This window comes from Dromiciops gliroides, chromosome 2 (genome assembly GCF_019393635.1).
Source record: "Dromiciops gliroides isolate mDroGli1 chromosome 2, mDroGli1.pri, whole genome shotgun sequence".
In the NCBI taxonomy this organism is placed as follows: Eukaryota; Metazoa; Chordata; class Mammalia; order Microbiotheria; family Microbiotheriidae; genus Dromiciops; species Dromiciops gliroides.
This window is the reverse complement of record NC_057862.1, coordinates 693,954,714-693,972,258: the sequence shown is the minus strand read 5'-3', so window position 1 is coordinate 693,972,258 and position 17,545 is coordinate 693,954,714. Positions and strand designations below refer to the sequence as shown.

The following is a 17,545-nucleotide window of genomic DNA, read 5'->3' as shown; positions in this document are numbered from 1 at the left end:
GCGTGGTGCCCGTGATCCTGAGAGCAAGGTCCTCAGGAGAATAACAGAGACCTCTGAAGACTTGTCGGCTCCATGGCAGCAGTGGAGGGACCGTCAGGGGTTTGCTTTACCTCAGTAGCCTCTTATGGCCACAACACTTTACATTGTGCCTTGGGATGAACTCTGAATTAGGAGTCCAAGGACCCGAATTCAAATCATGTCTCTGCCTGGTACCAGGTGTGAGACGTGGACAAGTTTGCCCTTTGAATCACCAGCTGTGCTTCCAGCCCAACCCCCGCAGCCTTCCTCATCACCTGCCACCAGAAACGCCATCCCCTTGGAGAAGGGGCCAACCCCCCAGCCCCCTAGCAGACGGCCCCCCGAGCCAGCAACAGGAGGCAGCAGGGCGAGACCACGCTGTCTTCCTTGACCGCCAGCCCCCCTCAGACCCGATCCCTCTGGGCCTTCGGAATGGCCCCTTTCTGGCCGTCCTGCTGGGCGGCAGCCCCTGTGCAGATGCTGCCTCGGGACTGATGGCTCCTTCAGGGGTTGCAGCCACAGCCTCTAAGACCCGGAAGCGAAGGTTCTGGCCCCCCAGCATCCTCAGCCCTGCTGCTGACCCTACTCAGAAACCGGCACAATTATCCATGGAAATGGCTTGGAAGAAGAGGCCTGACTGCGTGCTTTGCCACCGCCCCCTAAGTACCCTGGGTCTTTCCATGTGACTTTGAGTTGGAACCTTCCCTAGGTGTGGTCTCTCCACTGGACTGAGCCCCCAGGGAAGGGAGTGCCAGGCTTTTCCGCCATATCCTCAGAGTTTACCTAGCACAGGGCTTGGCACTTGATCTCTACTTCATTTATTCCCTTGTCTCCTCCCTGGGCTCTTTCTGTAAAATACAGGGTGGTGATGTGTGAGGCCCCGCTGGAAGCCCAGCCTGGCCAGACTTTGGCCTGCCTTGCCGGGCCCCTGCCCTGTTTTAGAGTAGGCCCCTCTCCACCGCGGCAGCCCCTACTCTGTTGTACCTCCTGAGCGTGGGCCATCCTGCTGTGCTCTGGGCATGGCTTCGGAGCCTTGCTGTGTGTCCCCCACATTCCCGCTTCCTCTCTGGGAGGGCGCCACGCCTTTGACTCCTGCAGACTCCTTTATCACCTTGTCACCAGAACATGGGGTTCAGCTACAGCTGGGCCCTGGGAGATTCCCAGGAACAGCTGCAAAGGAGCGTGTTCCAGGGGCTCATCAGGGCTCCCTGGAATCTGCCTCATGCTTAACACTTTCATTACATCAGCCAAACCATGGTTTTCTTTATCTGTTCAAGGAAGGTTAGACTTGAACTGCCCTGCGGCAGCTCTGCTGTTTGCACCAGCATGTCCTGCAGCCTGCCAATGAGCTGTTTGTTTGGAACTGGGGCTGAACGAGCAATTTGAGGACAAGCGGAAAATCACAGATTTCTCTTTTCTTATTAATGTTGGTTATCACGCTCCTTAAATGCAGTGGCTTGTTCTGCTCCCATTCGTCACGCCACTTACTGCGGACTGCCCTTCCCCCACCCCTGGAAGAGCTAATTAGGGCCCGAAATGGGCCCACACAAGGCTCTCTTTAAAAGAGAAGGAAAAGCAAACACATTTTTACCGCCTGGTGAAATGTGACTGTTATAAGTGGCTACAGATTTATTTATCAGGACTGGGGAGGGGCGTTGTGATGGAGCAGCTAATTACTGATTGTGTGCTTAGACAGAGGCTTCGGGATCATTGTGGAGTTCAGAAATAGGTCCGGTCTGGAGCAGTGGCGGGGGGTGGGGGTGGGGGTGGGGGGGTGGGGGGGGCGGGGGGCCTTCTCACAGAGAGATTCCCAGCTTTTCCCACATTAACCAGCAGTGGACTTTGGTGCAAGAGCAAAGATGGGAGCTGCTAAAAAACAATTGACTGTACATGTTGGGTACACCCCAACATGAAGTGTGGGATACAGCCAGGAACCATGGCTATGGAAGGTGGTGTGCTGGCCTGGCTCTGTCTGTCTGTCCGTCCATCTGTGTGTTCATCTGTCTGTCCGTCCATCTGTCTGTCTATTTGTCCATCTGTCTGTCTGTCCATCTGCCTGCCTTTCTATCTGTCTGTCCATCCATCTGTCTGTCCGTCCATCTGTCCATTTGTCTGTCTGTCTGCCTCTCCTTTTGCTCGCTTATTGGAGGCAAGCTAGGTGGTTCAGTGGATTGATCTCAGGGCTTGGACTCGGGAAGACCTGAGTTCAGATCTGGCCTGAGTCACTCACTGTGGTGGAAGTTACTTCACCTCTGTTTGCCTCAGGCTTCTCAGCTGTAAAATGGAGAGAATGGCAGTCCCTCCCTCTGAGGGTTCCTGGCAGGCCCGGTGTCTGGCACAGTGGCCACTCAGCAGGGCTTGGTTCCGTGGGCCTCTTAGACGAGGAGCTGCTTGGAGGGGGGCTGTCAGTGACTGGAGGCAGTGCGGGCCTGGCTCAGGGCTTTTCCTCGCTTGTTCTCTCCTGCTCTCGCGGAGAGCGCCTCCCTTGGTCCAGTCAGAAAAGGCCTGCGGGAGCTTGGGTCCAGGCCTTTGGTGGTTGTGTAGATTGGAGCATTTCTCCGCTGCCACTCTGTCTTCTTAGGCCCGATTTATTTTTAATAGCCTTGTCTTCAAGTTCCAGTAATGGCTGAGTAAAAATAATAATAAAAAAAGATGGTCTGGCTTTATCCAGACCTGTTATCTGAATCCCCTTGGAAATAATATTTTTCCAGACATGTCTTTCTCTGCCCCAGATTACTGCTCTCCAACCCAATGAAATCTGTGGGTTTTTGCTGATTTTTCTTTCATGTTTGAAGATGGTCTCTTAAGGCCGCTGCCTTGTTCCTTCAGTGAGTGGAAAGAAAATGATGTTCCTGGTTCTCCTGCTTTAATTTCTCCCCCTTGTATGATTCTTATCACACGTTGCCTCCTCTTATAGCCCTTGTCACTGTCTCCTCTCCTTTGGTTTCACCTCCTCAGGGCAGCCACTGTCCCTTCCGCTTTCTGTCTCACTCATGACAAGCCCTCAATAAAGATTCGGTGGAAGAATGAAAATCCTTGGCACTCGCTGGATTTCCTCCTCCTGACATAGGCATCTCCATATTGACTATTGACCTTCCTCCAGGCCCTGTTCAGGGGCTCAGCCTCGAGGGGAGCTCATGGCCTGACCATTGGCCCCCCTCAGTTTCCCTCTCAGCTAGGGGTTCCCCACCCACGAAAGGGGACCTCCCACATTCCATGAATCTAAGTGTCCTTGTGATCCCGGGGTCTGAGCATGGGAAGGGAAGCCGTCTGGCAGAATTTCCAGCCCCTCCGAGGAGGGGATTTCTCCCCATTTGGATCCCACAGAAGTTTATCCTTTTCTTCTCCATCTCTCTGGACATCACAGCGGCACGTGGTCACCCTCCAGGACAGACAGAGGATTATTGAGACCAAGGTTTTTCCCCTTGTCTACTTCCTCATCCAGAAATCAACTAGTGTGGGAAATCTTTCTCAAAGACTGACCCAGGCTAAGGCTGAATCAGACAGACAGAGAAATTCTAAGTTTGGGCTAATGGGAATGAAGGCTCAACTCCCTTCCCCCTCCTCCTCCTCTTCCTCTTCCTCAGCCTCTTCCTCCCCTTCTTCCTCCTTATCTCCCGCCTCCTCCTCCTCTTTTTCCCCCTCTCCTCCCCCTCTCCTCCTCTCATCTCTCCTCAGGGCCTTTTCCTCTAGCCTTTCTCCTTTTCTCCTCGCATCCACTTCTAGCTGGGCCCTTCTTCTCTGCTCTGTCTCTTCCCCTTCCTCTGATCTTCCCAAATGTCTGGGCTTCTTCCCCGTTCCAGGGCCCTTCAGACAGCCTGTTTGATCCCATCTTTAGGTGAGGAAGTCCTCCTGCTGCTCCTTCCACGCCTTCTCTTTTCCCAGAAGCCTTTGGTGGAATTCACCCATTAGCTGCTGCTGTCTGGAGAGTGTGCTCCCAGCCCCCCACCTACTCGCCCCTGGAGGGGGCAGATCTGCATCATTGTGGGTGGGTGGGTGCCCTTGAATTGATGCCAGGCCTCCTCCTTAGCTGGGTGGCTGCCCAGGTACCTTTCCCTGTGCCAGCCTCCGCTGCTCTTCTCTCTGGTGGGCTGGGGGCAGGATGTCTTGCCCTCGGTGGCCTGTGCCCCTCCACACTCGGCCCTTCTCTGACTGAGCTAGGGTGTGGCAGGGGTCCCAGATGGGCCTTGCAGCTTTTCCCCTTGGATGCTCACCTGGCCCGTGCTGTGGCTCTCTTGGTCATGGGAGGCCCAGCTGTTCTGCCCTTCAAACTCTGCACCTGGGATTTTATGGAATAAACACCTTTGGGAAGGTGTTTGTTTAATGTCCTCTAGTTGTTTTTAATATGGATTTCCTGCCTCATGGCTTCAGGCGATGCAGCTGTTAACATGTACCATTTCATAAAACATAGATGTTCTATTGTCAGGCTCTCTGCTCTATATTAGGATATTTGGGATGTGAATCTAAGGTGTAAAAGGTATTTTAGGAGAGGGGAGAGGAGAGGAGGGGACAAAGGGGAGGGGAGGGGAGAAGAGGGGAGAGAGGAGAGAGGAGGGGACAAAGGGGAGGGAGAGGGGAGAGGAGGGGAAAGAGGAGAGAGGAGGGGACAAAGGGGAGGGAGAGGGGAGAGGGGAGAGGAGGGGAGAGAGGAGAAAGGAGGGGACAAAGGGGAGGGAGAGGAGAGAGGAGGGGAGAGAGGAGAGAGGAGGGGAGAGAGAGGAGAGAGGAGGGGACAAAGGGGAGGGAGGGGAGAGAGGAGAGAGGAGGGGAGAGAGAGGAGAGAGGAGGGGACAAAGGGGAGGGAGGGGAAGGGAGAGGAGGGGAGAGAGGAGAAGAAAAAGCAGGGAGGGGAGGGGAGAGCACAGGAGAGCCGCCTCCCACCCAGATTGGGCCTGGCCTGGAGCTCTGGGTGCTGTCCTTGGTCCTGCTTCCTTCTCTGAGTCAGGGCTTGGCAGGCTGCTAGCAATTCCTTCCCTCTTCCTGCTGTCCACAGCTGTCCTTTGTTGTGTGGGTCCTCAGAAAAGGGGCTGCTAGAAATGTTTGGGCTGACTGGGGGCCGTCCCCTCAGGCCCTCCCAGCCTGCCCTCCGCTCCTCTTCTCTTGGGTCCCTCTTCCAAGCAGCGGCCTCAGCTTGGGCCAGAGTGCCCTTACTTACTTCATGGGGCTGTTACTTCCATGCCGGAGAAGCACCTGCCTATCCTTCTGCTTTTGAGAGTCAAGCACCAGCTCTTTCCCCAGAGGCTGTGGCCGGCCTCCTTCCTCTGCTCAGGGCCTGCCTGCGGGTGGCCCTCACCACTCATCCGTATGTAAGATGCGCTGCTAGCGAGTGCTTTGGAGAGCCTCCATGAAGTGGTCCCTGCTCCTGAGGAGTTTGCATTCTGAGAGGGAAACAGTGCCCACCTGCCCCTGTCACGTGGGGACCTGCACATATATACATGCACGGGCACAAGGTCCATTCGGGCTAGCCGCACGGACAGCCCCGAGCCCAGAGATGCCTTAGAACTGAGCTTGGGAGGGCACTCGGGACGCTGAGAAGGAGAGCCGGGCGCTTCGTGCCCAGGCAGCATAGAGGCCAGAGGTGGGATGGCCAGGAGCACGTTCATAGTGGCCTTTCTTCCATGGATGGGTGGGGCTGGATGGTGGCTGCTGAGGTCCTTCCCACGGCTCACATTCTGTGATTCTGCATGCGCGGCTCAGAAGCAGAGTGGTGGGTGATAAACCTGGGAAGATAAGTAGGAGCTGGGTGGTGACAGGCTGGAAATGAGAGGTAACTGGGAGCCCCCCCCCCCCCAGCCGGCCAAACAGCATCAGCCTCATGCTTCGGAGCCAGACGGGAGCCTAATTGAGAGGCCCGGCTGTTCATGGTCCACCCCCACCGCCATTTTTCTCCTTGATATGCTAGGGCTTCAATTCCTCCAAATGAATTTTGTTGTTATTTTGTTAAGTTCTATATAGTGATCCCTTGGTAGTTTGATTTATAGGGCACTAAATCTGTAAATTATTTTAAGTAATGTTGTCATTTTCATTATATTGGAATAACTCAGTTATGGATAATGAATGTCTTTCCAGTGGTTTAAGATCTTTTTTGTTGTTTTGTAAGTTTTTTGTGTGACAAATATTTTGTATATTTTGCAGTTATTTTAATGAATTCTCTCTCTTCTGGGGTTTGTTAGCAAAATAATTTATTTGGGTTTGTTTTATATCCTACTACTTTATAGAATATCAGTTGCTTGAATTAAATTTTTCATTGCATTTTTAATTCCTTCAGTAAGCCACAATATCCTTTGCATGTAGAGATAATTTTGCCTCATGTTTGTCTATTCTTTTTATATAAGTTATAGAAATAATGGCTATCCTTGCTTTACCCATTATGCTATGGAGAAGGCTTCTAGTCTTTTTATGTTACAAATAATACTAGCTTTTGATCTTAGATTACTGCTTTTGATCATTTTCAAGAAAAATCCTTTTTTTTTCTCATTTTGTTTTTATAAAATGAACAAATTCTTCATTTTATTGAGGATTTGTGTCTACTGATCTGTGATTTTAAAATTTTCTTATTGACATTGATTTATTGTGGTTACAGTTTTCCTAATATTGAACCATCTATTTGCTTCTGTTATAAATTCACACTCATCATAGCAGATACTTTTGTGAATATATTGCTTTAACTTCTTTGCTATTATTTCAGTATTTTTATATTAAATTAACTAGTGATATTGATTATAATTTTCTTTCTTAAAAATTTATCAGGGCAGCTTGGTTGGCGCAGTGGATAAAGCACTGGCCCTGGATTCAGGAGGACCCGAGTTCAAATTCGGCCTTAGACACTTTACACTTACTAACTGTGTGACTCTGGGCAAGTCACTTAACCTTCATTGCCCCACCAAAAACAAAAACAAAACAAAACAAAATTTTATCCTTCCCTTGCTTAGGGAATCACTACCATAGTTTCCCTCACAGAAATAGAATCATAGTTTTACAACTAGCTGGACCTGAGTTTGCATAGGGGCTAATTGTCATGTAAATATTTAATGCAATTCATATGTAAATTCATCCAATATCAGTGTGCTTTTCAATAGGAATTCATTTATGTCTTGTTTAATTTTTCTCTGAGACGTGCTTGTTTAAATTTTCTTTTTTGTTAATCTTAATTTTATATTTTAGCAAACAAATTAAAAAACGGTTTTGTTAACATATGATTGAGTATTATATATGTATATATACATTTTTTGGGGGGGGCAATGAGGGTTAAGTGGCTTGCCTAGGGTCACACAGCTAGAAATTGTCAAGTGTCTGAGGCTGGATTTGAACTCAGGTCCTCCTGAATCTAGGGCCAGTGCTTTATCCACTGTGCCACCTAGCTGCCCCTGAGTATAATAGTTTTTACTACTTTTTTGTTACTTCTCTTCCATTCATTGCAAAATAATCCTTTTTTTCTTTTTTTGGTATTGGTAATTTACTCATCTTCTCCCTTTAAAAAATCAAATTAACTAATTTTTTATCTATTTTGTCTTAAAATAGGTCCTAGTTCATCATCTCAGTCTTTTTGTTTTTTCAGATTTACTTATTGTTCCTTTAATTTTTGGAATTTCCACTTTTCAGCTTATCATTAATTTGCTGATTTTCTTGGGTTTTAGTCTCATACTCAATTCACTGATTGTGTTTCTCATAGATAATACATATTTAATTAAAATTCTGTGTTTTTTTTAAACCAAGTACTACTTTTAGTGCTATCATAAAAATTTTGGTATGTTTTTGCAGTGTTATTTTCCTTAATAGATTTTGCGGTTTTTTGCTATGATTGGGGTTTTTTTTTTTTTTTTGGGCTTATTATTTAGGATTGAATTATCAACCTTAGTTTTTAACTGTACTTGCCATCACTCTTCCCCCTCACTGCTGCTTTCTCCTAGCTCTGCGACGTTTGACAAAGTCCTTTTCCCTCTCTCGGAGGTGAAGGAGTTGGCTTGGTAGCCTTCCCTGATGGCTCTGCTGTCCTGTGGCCTGGGTTGTCATGTTGGCCCCCCTAGAATCGATGGATTGAAGGAGTTACACAAGTTCTTTTGCTGTGTCTGAGCCTTAGTTACCACATCTTTAGAATGGGATGGGGCTGGTGTGGACGGGTCATGTTGAACTAGGTGGACTCTGTGGTGTTGGGCATGAAGAGACTCTCCCTTCCAGGTTTTAACGCTTGCCATTTTCACGCGGACTGACAGGATGAGGCCGGCCTCCCTACCAGCCACTCGGGGGATCTGCTGCACTGGACCACGGCCACCACCATGAAGGTCCTCTCGAACACCACCACCACCACCAAGGCTGTGCTACACGCCGTCAGCGATGGGCAATGGTGGAAGAAGTCCTTGGCGTACCTCCGACCTCTGCACGTAAGGATGTTGCGGCAGAGGCCGTCCCCCCACATCAGACTCTGCCGTCCTCAGTCTGGCTCGGCATTCTCGGGTGATCCTGCCCCCCCAGCCGAGATGGCTCATTTGCCAGAGAGACCCAGCAGCTGGTGGCCGGGGGTGGCAGGCAGCGTGCTCCCTTCTTTAGAAGAGAAGTGGGTGTGTCTGACGCGCATACCTTAGAAGGGGCATCCCACGACAGCCGTCCATCGCCCCATCATCGGTGTGGGTTCTGTGCCCCTGAGCTGCTCCTCCCTCTCCTTGGCTCCTGTGTCAGCTCTGTAGGAGGGGCCGAGGCGCATCTTTCAGAGCCTGGCGCGCCTCAGGTGTGCCACTTCCTTCCTGCTCTGCCGCTTCTCTTCTTTTCCTTCTGTGCCTCCTGTCTCCCTAGGTGGGCGTGGCTCCTCTTGTTGGCTCTGACCTTTTCTCCCATCCATCAGTGCTGGACCATGCTCCAAAGGTCAAGCATACACGGGCAGTCACTGCGCTTTCAGAGCTTGCTTGTAGCCTCGTGATGGCCCCAGAGCAAGGCTGGAGGCTGAGCTGTCTTGGTGGCCGCTCTGCCCACAGGCCAGTCCTCATGGATGGCCACGGCCAGTCTAGTGATGGTGGTGGGATGCCGTTGGTCCCTGGCCACGTGCTAGTTGGGCTGGGCCTGTCGAATTTCCCTCGGGTCTCTCTCTGGGCCCCATGTGGTAAGGCAGTGGTTTTTCCGGGCCCCAGACTGCTGTTTCTGATGCTTTGTCCCCCACTTGGCTCCACACAGGGCCAAGACTTTGGTGACATTTATGGCAGGGGAGCAGGTGCCAACGCGGGCCTGGAGAAGCAAGGCTGCCATCCATTCTACGAGTCTCTCCTGGCCAGTCCCTTTGTCTCCGAGGTGAGTGCGAGGCGCGAGGGAGCCCAGCGCCAGCTGCCCGCGCGGTTTTTCTGGCCGTCTTGGCGGTGTTTGAGGTTGCCACAGCAAATCCTTTCTTCCTGAGATGGCAGGTGCTCCCCTGGCCCAACTCCTCATTTCCCCGTTGTCTGCCAGGCCTGAGGATCACCAGGGGAGCTGTTCTGTTTTAGCCCAAATCATTTGTTTTTGAAAATGAGGCCCTGAAATGCTAAGTCAGAGAATGTGGACTCCTCGATGAAATCCTGCTCACCTTGGCTTCTGCACCTCATTTTTCCTAGTCTGAAGTGACCTATACTACGTACCAGCACATCGCGGCCGAGAGCTTCGCAGAGGTCTTGCTGAGAACGGGGAAATTAGCGGAAACCGAGAATGAGGGAGATGGAGGATTTCCCACAACGGACGGTAAGAAAGCAGACCAGAACAAAGGGCCTGCTCATGTTGTTCTAAGTTCTTTGGGCTGGGCCTGCAGATCCCTGTGATTTCTCATCTCATTGCCGCTCAGGAGGGTCCTCCTTGCCCTGCTCCTGAGCCCCTTCGTGCCTCGACAGGCACCTCCCTGGGGCACCAGGGCCTCCCCTGAGGGCCCCCTGGCAGGGGCCCGTCACTGTCTGCCCTTTGTGAGGCCTCTCCTTGGGGTGCAGACACCCCGTTCATTCCTGGCTCTCGCCAGCGGGGTGGGAGACCCATCCAGTGGCTAGTTTCCCCCACCTCGGGGAAGTGTCAGCCACTCACTCTGATGGAGGAGTCCCCAAGCCGCAGGCCCGCTTTGGGGTGAGCGTAGCATGGGATGGAGCTGAAATCTCACTGGGAAGATGTTGGCTGCCTCAAATTCTGTTCTTCATTATCCTCCTTCCCGTGGAAAAGTATCTGAGAAATGACTAGAAGGCACCCTCGGCCCAGGGTCAGAACACCCCAGTGAAGTCTTGGCTTCGTGCCTAATTAGCTGTGTGACCGTTGGCCGGTCACTTCATTCTTCTGAGCCTCAGTTTCCTCATCCGTAATAGACATCTCCTCCTCCCCTTTCATCAATCAATCAATCAGTCCATCACTGACTGGTTGTTCCGTGCCTCGCCGGGCACTGGGCTAAGCTGCGGAGCTACAGAAGGTGGTCGAGGATAATCCCTGCCCTCAGGGATCTGACAGTCTAATGGGGGAGACTTCACTCGGAAGGTGGGATTGCAGTAGGCCCTTCAAGGAAGCCGGGAAGGCCGGGAGTCAGAGCGGATGAGGGACGGCCTTCCGGGCCGGTCTGAGCAGAGAAAATGCCCGGAGCGGGGAGGTGTGAAGGATCTTGTTGGTGGAGAGTGTGGAGGGAGGGAGGTCGGGGAGGAGTGGGCTGGGGTCTGCAGGGCCTTACTCACCAAACGGAGCATTTTGCATGTGATCCTGCGAGTGGCGGGCGGGCACTGGAGTTTACGGGTGCGATCGGTGTCACGACGGTCAGACTGCGCCCTTTGGTGGCTGGATGCAGGAGAGGGAGAGACCTGAGCCTGGCAGGCCTCCGGCCGTGGGTGCAGTAGCCCAGGTGTGGGGGGAAGAGGGACTGCGCCGGGGTGGGGGCAGGGGCAGAGGAGAGAAGGGGCGTGTCCAAGAGAGGTCACAGATGGGAAGTCGTGGGAGGCCGTCGAAGGCCTTGGCACCATCTTGGCTTGGGGGTGAAAGAGGGAGGAGTCTGGGATGGCTCCTGGGTGTGGGCCTGAGGAACCGGGAGGATGGTGTGGCCTCTGAAGCGAGATACGGAGGGGGGCACGGAGCCTGGAGGGAATGGATGGTGAGTTCTATTCTGGACACAGTGAACTCAAGATTCCCTTCGGGTACCCGGTGTGAGATGTCTGGAGGCAGGTGGAGGGGCAAGATCGGGTGTTTGAGGCAGGATGAGTAGATGTGAGATGGTCATTAAGCCCACGGCCACTGATGAGATCCCCAAGTGAAGTTGTCCAGAGGGGCAGGACCATGCCCTGGACGCCAGAGGTGGGAGGGGGTGGTCTGGAGATGGAGGAGGAAAACCAGGAAGGGGGTGGGCCGTGTGACCTGAGCAAAAAGAACATCGAGGACGAAAGAGTGACCGGCGGTGTCACAGGCTGCAGAGAGGCCTGGGCGGATAAAGGGGGAGAAGAGGGTATCTAGCTTTGGAGAGAGCGGACAGGGGTGAGGTTTGCCGTCAGGTTGTAGGGGGTTAGGGACTAGCTGGGAGGGGGGAAGCAGAGGCGCCAATTGTAGACACAGGAGAAGATAGTGGGTGTGCAAGGATCAAGGGAGGGGTTTGGAGGATGGGGGGACATGGGCGTGTCTGCAGGCAGGAGGGAGGGTGAGATGAAGACAAGGGAGAGCGGGGATGAGAAAGGGGGCGATGGGAGGGGAGGGGAGCCCTTGGGCAGGTGAGAAGACAGACCACTTTTGTCATCAGAGACAGGAGTGAGGGAGGAGATGGGCCAGAAGTGATGGGAGAGGAGGAAGAGGGAGCTCATCATTGGCCACAGGAGCCTGTTCTCAGCTTGGAGTGTGGGGAGTGGGGGAGCCATGGAAGTTTGAGGAGGGAGGGAGGGAGGATGTGGCAGAGCTGCTCAGGAGAGGGAGAGGGAGTTCCGCCTGGCCGCAGTGAGGGCCCACTGGGCTTGCAGGACGTGAATCTGTCGTGGGCCCAGTCAGGCCGGAGCCATGATTTTCTTCCCCTTTGTCCAGCAGCCCGTGAAGGAGTGAAGGCGACGCGTGATGGGAGGGGTGCGAGGCTGAGGCTTGGCCGGGTGCACTTGGCAGACCGTTGAGTTGAGTGGGGTCAGCGAGGACGTGGGATGGGGATAGGAGCAGAGCATGGCTGGCCGAGGGACTGAGCGATGACGGTTAGAGGAGGAGACCAGAATTCTCACACCTGGCGGTCCCCATTTGTGGGCGGTGGCGAGGTCCAGGCTGGGCCTCTGTGCCAGGCTGAGGTGGGGCAGGGGAGGGGGTCGAGGGACTGAGGGAAAGGTGGTGGGAGGAGAGAATCGTGAGCCTGTGTCCGCCTCTGAGGATGGGGCGCAGGCGGGAGGCGGAGTACGGGGGAAGGGTCTTGGAAGGGTGGCCAGGGCGGCTGCGGTGTCGGGGGCAGCCAGGGTTCAGTCAGTGCCAGTGGGGAGTGGGAGAGGATGAAGGCAAGTTTGTCTCTGAACATTCCGGAGGGCTCGGGGGCAGGGCTGGGGCACCCCTCCTCCTCTTCCTGCCCCCTTCATTCTTCCCTCCTCTTCCTCATCCCCATCCCCGCTTCCCCCAATGTTTCTCTGGGCCTTTAAGGCTTATCAGGCTTTTCCTCACAATGAGAAGCCGCGTGAGCACAGACGTTACCCCTGGAATCTCCCAGAGTGGGAGATGGAGGTTCTGAGTGGGCCATAGCTTACTTAGCTTTAGGCAGCCCATGACCGTGGCACCCGGCTCGGGAAGGTGGCCTGTCTGCTCGGGCTCCTCCGCTGCTCACGGCCTCCCACCGGTCCCTCCAAGGGGCTGCTGGTGGAGAGAAGGGGTACATTGGAGATCCTCTCATCCAGCTCTTGTGCTACGGATACAGAAACCGAGGCCCAGAGAGACGAGGTGACTCACCCACGGCCCTCTCGCTGGGCTCTGCCCCCATCCTCTGCCCCTCCACTAAGCGGTCTTCCAAGAGGACACGACCGACCCCTCCTCTGTCCTGGTGCCCGGGGCGTTCTCTTGGCTGCCTGCACCTGCTGATCCCAGCTTTGGCCCAAGGCCTGCGGTTGAATTCTCTGCTGTTTGCTTCTTCCTGAGGTTTTCATCTCCCCATCAGAGTCGGAATTGAGCCTGTTCAAATGGTACCATTCTTTAGACAGCTCAGTGCTGATCCCACTGTGTTGTTGGCAGCTGAGCGAGTCGGGGGCTCGGGTTCTCCTGGGCAGCTGACATGATCCCCTGACTCCTTGGGAGCACTCTGCTATTGTCCTAAGGTGCATGCGTGCTGGGAGAGCCGCAGCCACCTTGGGTGGGCCTCTCTCCTCCATTACCCTCACCCACACATACACACAGACACTCTCACTTATACACACTCACCTACCAAACACACACTCAGATATAGTCACGCATATACACTTATACACACTCACACATGTACATACTTACACTCACTCACACACATACACACACCCCCACACACACCCCCCCACACCCGTACACACACACTCACACACCCACACACACGTATACACACACACACACACACACACACACTCACACACCCACACCCACACACAGGTCTGCCAGCCATCATGACGAGGAGCGTTAAGTCTGGGCGTGGGTGCGTTCACACTAGGCTGCCCTGATATAAGGTGCTGCCTGCCCCAAAGCCCAGTCTTCAGCAGCAGGTTTTCCTGTATAAGCCTGTATTTTTTCTGACTCGGAAGGGTCACCATAGTGGTGGCCCAAAGGCTTGTGGGAAAGGGCCTGGGGGAGACATGCAGGTGGCCACTAGGTCACCACCCTGACTTGCTCTCAGGGATGGGAAACAGGACCTAAGGGGCTGGTGCGAGCAGGTGCTTGGCAAGCTCTGATGTGCTGTATAAATGCTGCTTATTGTTAGCGTTGCTAGGGTCATCCAGGACGCACATGGGAAGGGGTCAGGCAGTGCTCCTGTCCGGGAGAGGGCCAGTGGGTCTCTCCCTCAGGGCTTCATTCATGACAATCTGCTCTGGTGAAAGCAGGGGTGCTGGATGGCCAGCCTGGGGTGGGGGGGTCCAAGGCAAGCAGGGCCAGCCCTGCCCATTTTCTGGATTCTTGGGGAAGCCTGGCCAGGGCAGCATATGGGCCGGGCCTAGCGGGGGGAAGGCAGAGGTTCTCAGCCCAGTGTGTTTGGCCATGCGTGCGCTCGGAGCTTGGGCCCCAGGGCAGGAGACAGTGCTGCAGTGTGCCCGTGGGCGGGAGTCCACTTCCCTGAAGTGGCTCCTAAGCTCTGGGAGAGCCGCAGCCACCTTGGGTGGGCCTCTCTCCTCCAGACAGTTCTTACACTAATTCTTATGACACAAATTCCACTCCAGGTGGCCAGGCCACAGGGCCAGCGCCAGCCTGAGCTCCAGCTGGGCCTCTGACTCCTGGCAGGTGGTGGCCGGGGTGGCAGTTGTGGCTGTGGCAGCAGCATAGGTGCAGTCCCACACCAGGAGCTGGAGGCCCACGTGGAGGCCCGCAAGGGGAGGGCTGGTCTGTGGTCCTCTTCACTCACATGAAGCAAGAAGTAGCTATGTTGTCACTCAGTGGGCACCTTCTCAGAAGGGGTCCGTGTTAATCAGAGCACGTTGTCAGCCGGACGCAGGAGGACCGAGGCCTGTGATAAGACATGCAGCCGCACGTGGGTGCCAGGCTCTGGACTCTTCACACCGACACGTCGGACTGTCTCCACGTAGGAAGTCTTGGTCAGAAACGCCTCAAAACCGAAGCCCGGCTCAGGTTAAGTAACACAAATGGAAAATCCCTGTCAAATGTGGTTCTCGATGCTGGCCTGCAAACAAGGCCAGTGCAAATTGAACCTTCCACCACATCTGACTCCGGAGAGTTCCCAAGTTCAGAGTCGAGGAGAACGCCAGGAAAAGAGCAGCCATCACTTATTTAACTCAGCAAATGGTGGGATGGCTCATGATTTCTAAATCAATAACATGGGCACTTTCCCTGGGCGACTTCAGCTCTGAAATGGAATTCATCACCCTGCAGTTTCCGGAGGCAGGCAGTCATTCTGTGCCACAAAGAAATTTCATCCGATTTTCTGGGGAGGCTTGTTCTGGAGCTTCCAGAATCAGCATTGCAAATTAAACCGTGCATTCAGTAAACTGGGACCAGCTCTTATTCTGAGAGGAATGTTAAAGCACACCTGGCCCAACCCTGTATCCACCCGATGCCTCTCTGAGAAGCGGGATGAACGTGGCTTGAGCCGTGGTTGCCCTTTGCTCCACAATCCTCAGTGGCTCCCTGTTGTGTGGAGGATGGAGCCTTTGGAGCTGTGCTCCATCCAGTTCCGTCCACTTCCCCAGACGGATTTCGCTTTCCTCCCCTTCTTAGGCTGGTCCGTGGTGGTCAAGCTGTCATCTCCCACCACCGTGCCTTTGCTGCAGTAGTCCCCCAAGCCTGGCATGCGCTTCCTCCTCCCGTCTGCCTTGCTCAGCTGCCAAGCCCTAGGACCAGCTCCACAAGTCACCAGGCGCGACCTCTGAATGGAGACTCTGTTGGGGCAGAGGCTGCTTTGTGCTTTGTCCCTGTGCCCCCTGACGCAGAGCTGTGCCGTGTGCAGAGCTGGTACTTAATCCATGTGTGCCGTTTTTGTTCTAATGCCCCTCACCCCGGATTCCCAGAATCCCCTTGCTTTGTTCTCAGGGGCCCAAGCCAAGGCGGGCTTCCCTGGACTTTGGTAAGCGGCTCAGCACTCGGTCAGTATGCCTCCTATTGCCGTTGCTCCTGCTGCTTCCTTCCCAGGGCTGGGCTTGTCAGCCCTGAAGTGCGCTCTTTATCCATCACCCCCATTATTGCTCTTGCTGTTATTGTCATTTCAAGGGGCATTGGCAGTGTCCAGCTGGGCCTGGTTATCGACTTGAAAGGTCCCAGAGGGATCTTGTGCAGGGTGAGGAGAAGTCCCTGAGCCGATGGCTTCTGGTCTGAGGCCCCACGGCCAGCCTCCTCGGTGAGAGCAGGGACACCCGTGTCTGTGGGCCATGTGAGCGGCAGGATGACAGCCTTGCCCCTGGAGAGGCGGCCCAGGGATGGAACGAACAACCCTGCTAGGCACTCTGGGCCAGCGATCCCCTGGGGTTAGGTGCCAACCACGTGTCAGACGCTGTCCTAGGTAGTGGAGACTGACCCTCCCCCCCCCAACATCCCCAGCCCCAAGAAGAGTGACAGAGGCCTTGGCTTAAGGGACTTGAGTGGAGCACGTGTGTGAATGAGCAGCCACACGAAGGCTCCGTGGATGTGGCACACGCAGCCGCAGGGCCACGGCTCATCTGCAAGGGAGCGGTCGCCGTCCACAGGCCAGACAAGCAGTGGAGACCATCCCGTGACGTCCAATAGAGCATTTGGATTACATGAGAGGGACGTTGTGGAGGAAGCCGGTGGTCAGATGAGAAAGGAAGAAACCACACTTGGGTCAGAAACCTCTGGTAAGTGCCCGACATCACAGATGTGCAGGGACTGGCTCAAGTGTAGGAGGAGAAGCCTCCTCAAAAGAACACCAGGCTCCTAAGGAGGGACAGTCTGACCCAGCAGGAGAAGCGAAGCCAGTGGAGCCGGGCTTTCCCTCCTGCCAACAAGTGGACAAGGGCAGCCCCTGTGGTGGCCCAGGGATGTGGCCCAACCATCGGGCAAACGGTGTGGACTCGGTCTGACGGAGTGCCTCGGTGCCAGGCCGGCTGACCCAGAGCCCTCTGCATGGCTCTGGCAGGTGGGCAACCCCAGGAAGTCTGAGGAACAAAGAAGGACCCTGTGCGCCAAGCATCCATGCCGGCCCGCGGTGCAGTAGCTGAGACCGGGAAACGGAGAATGTCCAGAGGTTCCGGAATGACCCAAAATGCATCTTATCCATGTGATGGAATGTGACTGCCAAGGAAGGATAGGAGCCAGGACTCCAGGGAGTCTGGGGAGAGGATGTGTGTGAACGGACGCAGAGTGACCCGAGTAGGACAGAGACAGTGATGCAGGTGGGGAAGACCATTGTGGACATGGAACCTTTGAGGGCGGCAGCCCCAGACAATGCTCCCCACCCGTTGGGGCTTTGCCGCTGGTCTCCTCGGCCTCCTCCCCAGGGCCGGCTCCTTTGGCCTCTGGGTGAGGGCTGCCCCGCCGGCCGGCCTGCCCTCTTCCCTTTCTTCTCTTCCTTTCCCAGGCTTTGCCTCCAGGCCTCTTGCAGGTCCCTCCTCCTCCTCTCTCCACTTTTCAGCTCCCTTTGATGTGCTGTCTTTCCCTCAGTAAAATGGCAGCTTTGAGGCTGGGGTTGTCTTTCTTTTTGTCTGTTTGCATTCCTAGGGCTTAGCACGGTTCTCGGTACAGAGTTAAGTGATGAGTAAATGCATGTTTGCTTGACTCGTTCCTGTAGAAAATAGGAGAAAATAAACTCCTCCCTTCCACATATGGGTGGGAGATTGCTGGCAGACTCGGTTGTTAGTTTGGCTGAAGTGCATTTAAATTTTTTTTTCAATACACTTATTATTTATTCTTAAGATTTTTTTTTAATTTTGAGCAGATTGTTTTGCTTCTTCCTGTTCCTCACGCC

General features: G+C 54.2%; 1 protein-coding gene across 1 annotated transcript in view; it reads left to right on the top strand.

The window, feature by feature from the left end:
- The window catches only part of NBAS (NBAS subunit of NRZ tethering complex), a 220,832-nt gene that overhangs the window by 113,181 nt on the left and 90,106 nt on the right, over positions 1-17,545 (top strand). Inside the window, exons 36-38 of the mRNA XM_043985311.1 lie at positions 8,232-8,399; positions 9,184-9,297; positions 9,594-9,717. Of these exons, the coding sequence (XP_043841246.1) occupies positions 8,232-8,399; positions 9,184-9,297; positions 9,594-9,717 (406 nt within the window). The remainder of the gene's footprint in view (positions 1-8,231; positions 8,400-9,183; positions 9,298-9,593; positions 9,718-17,545) is intronic.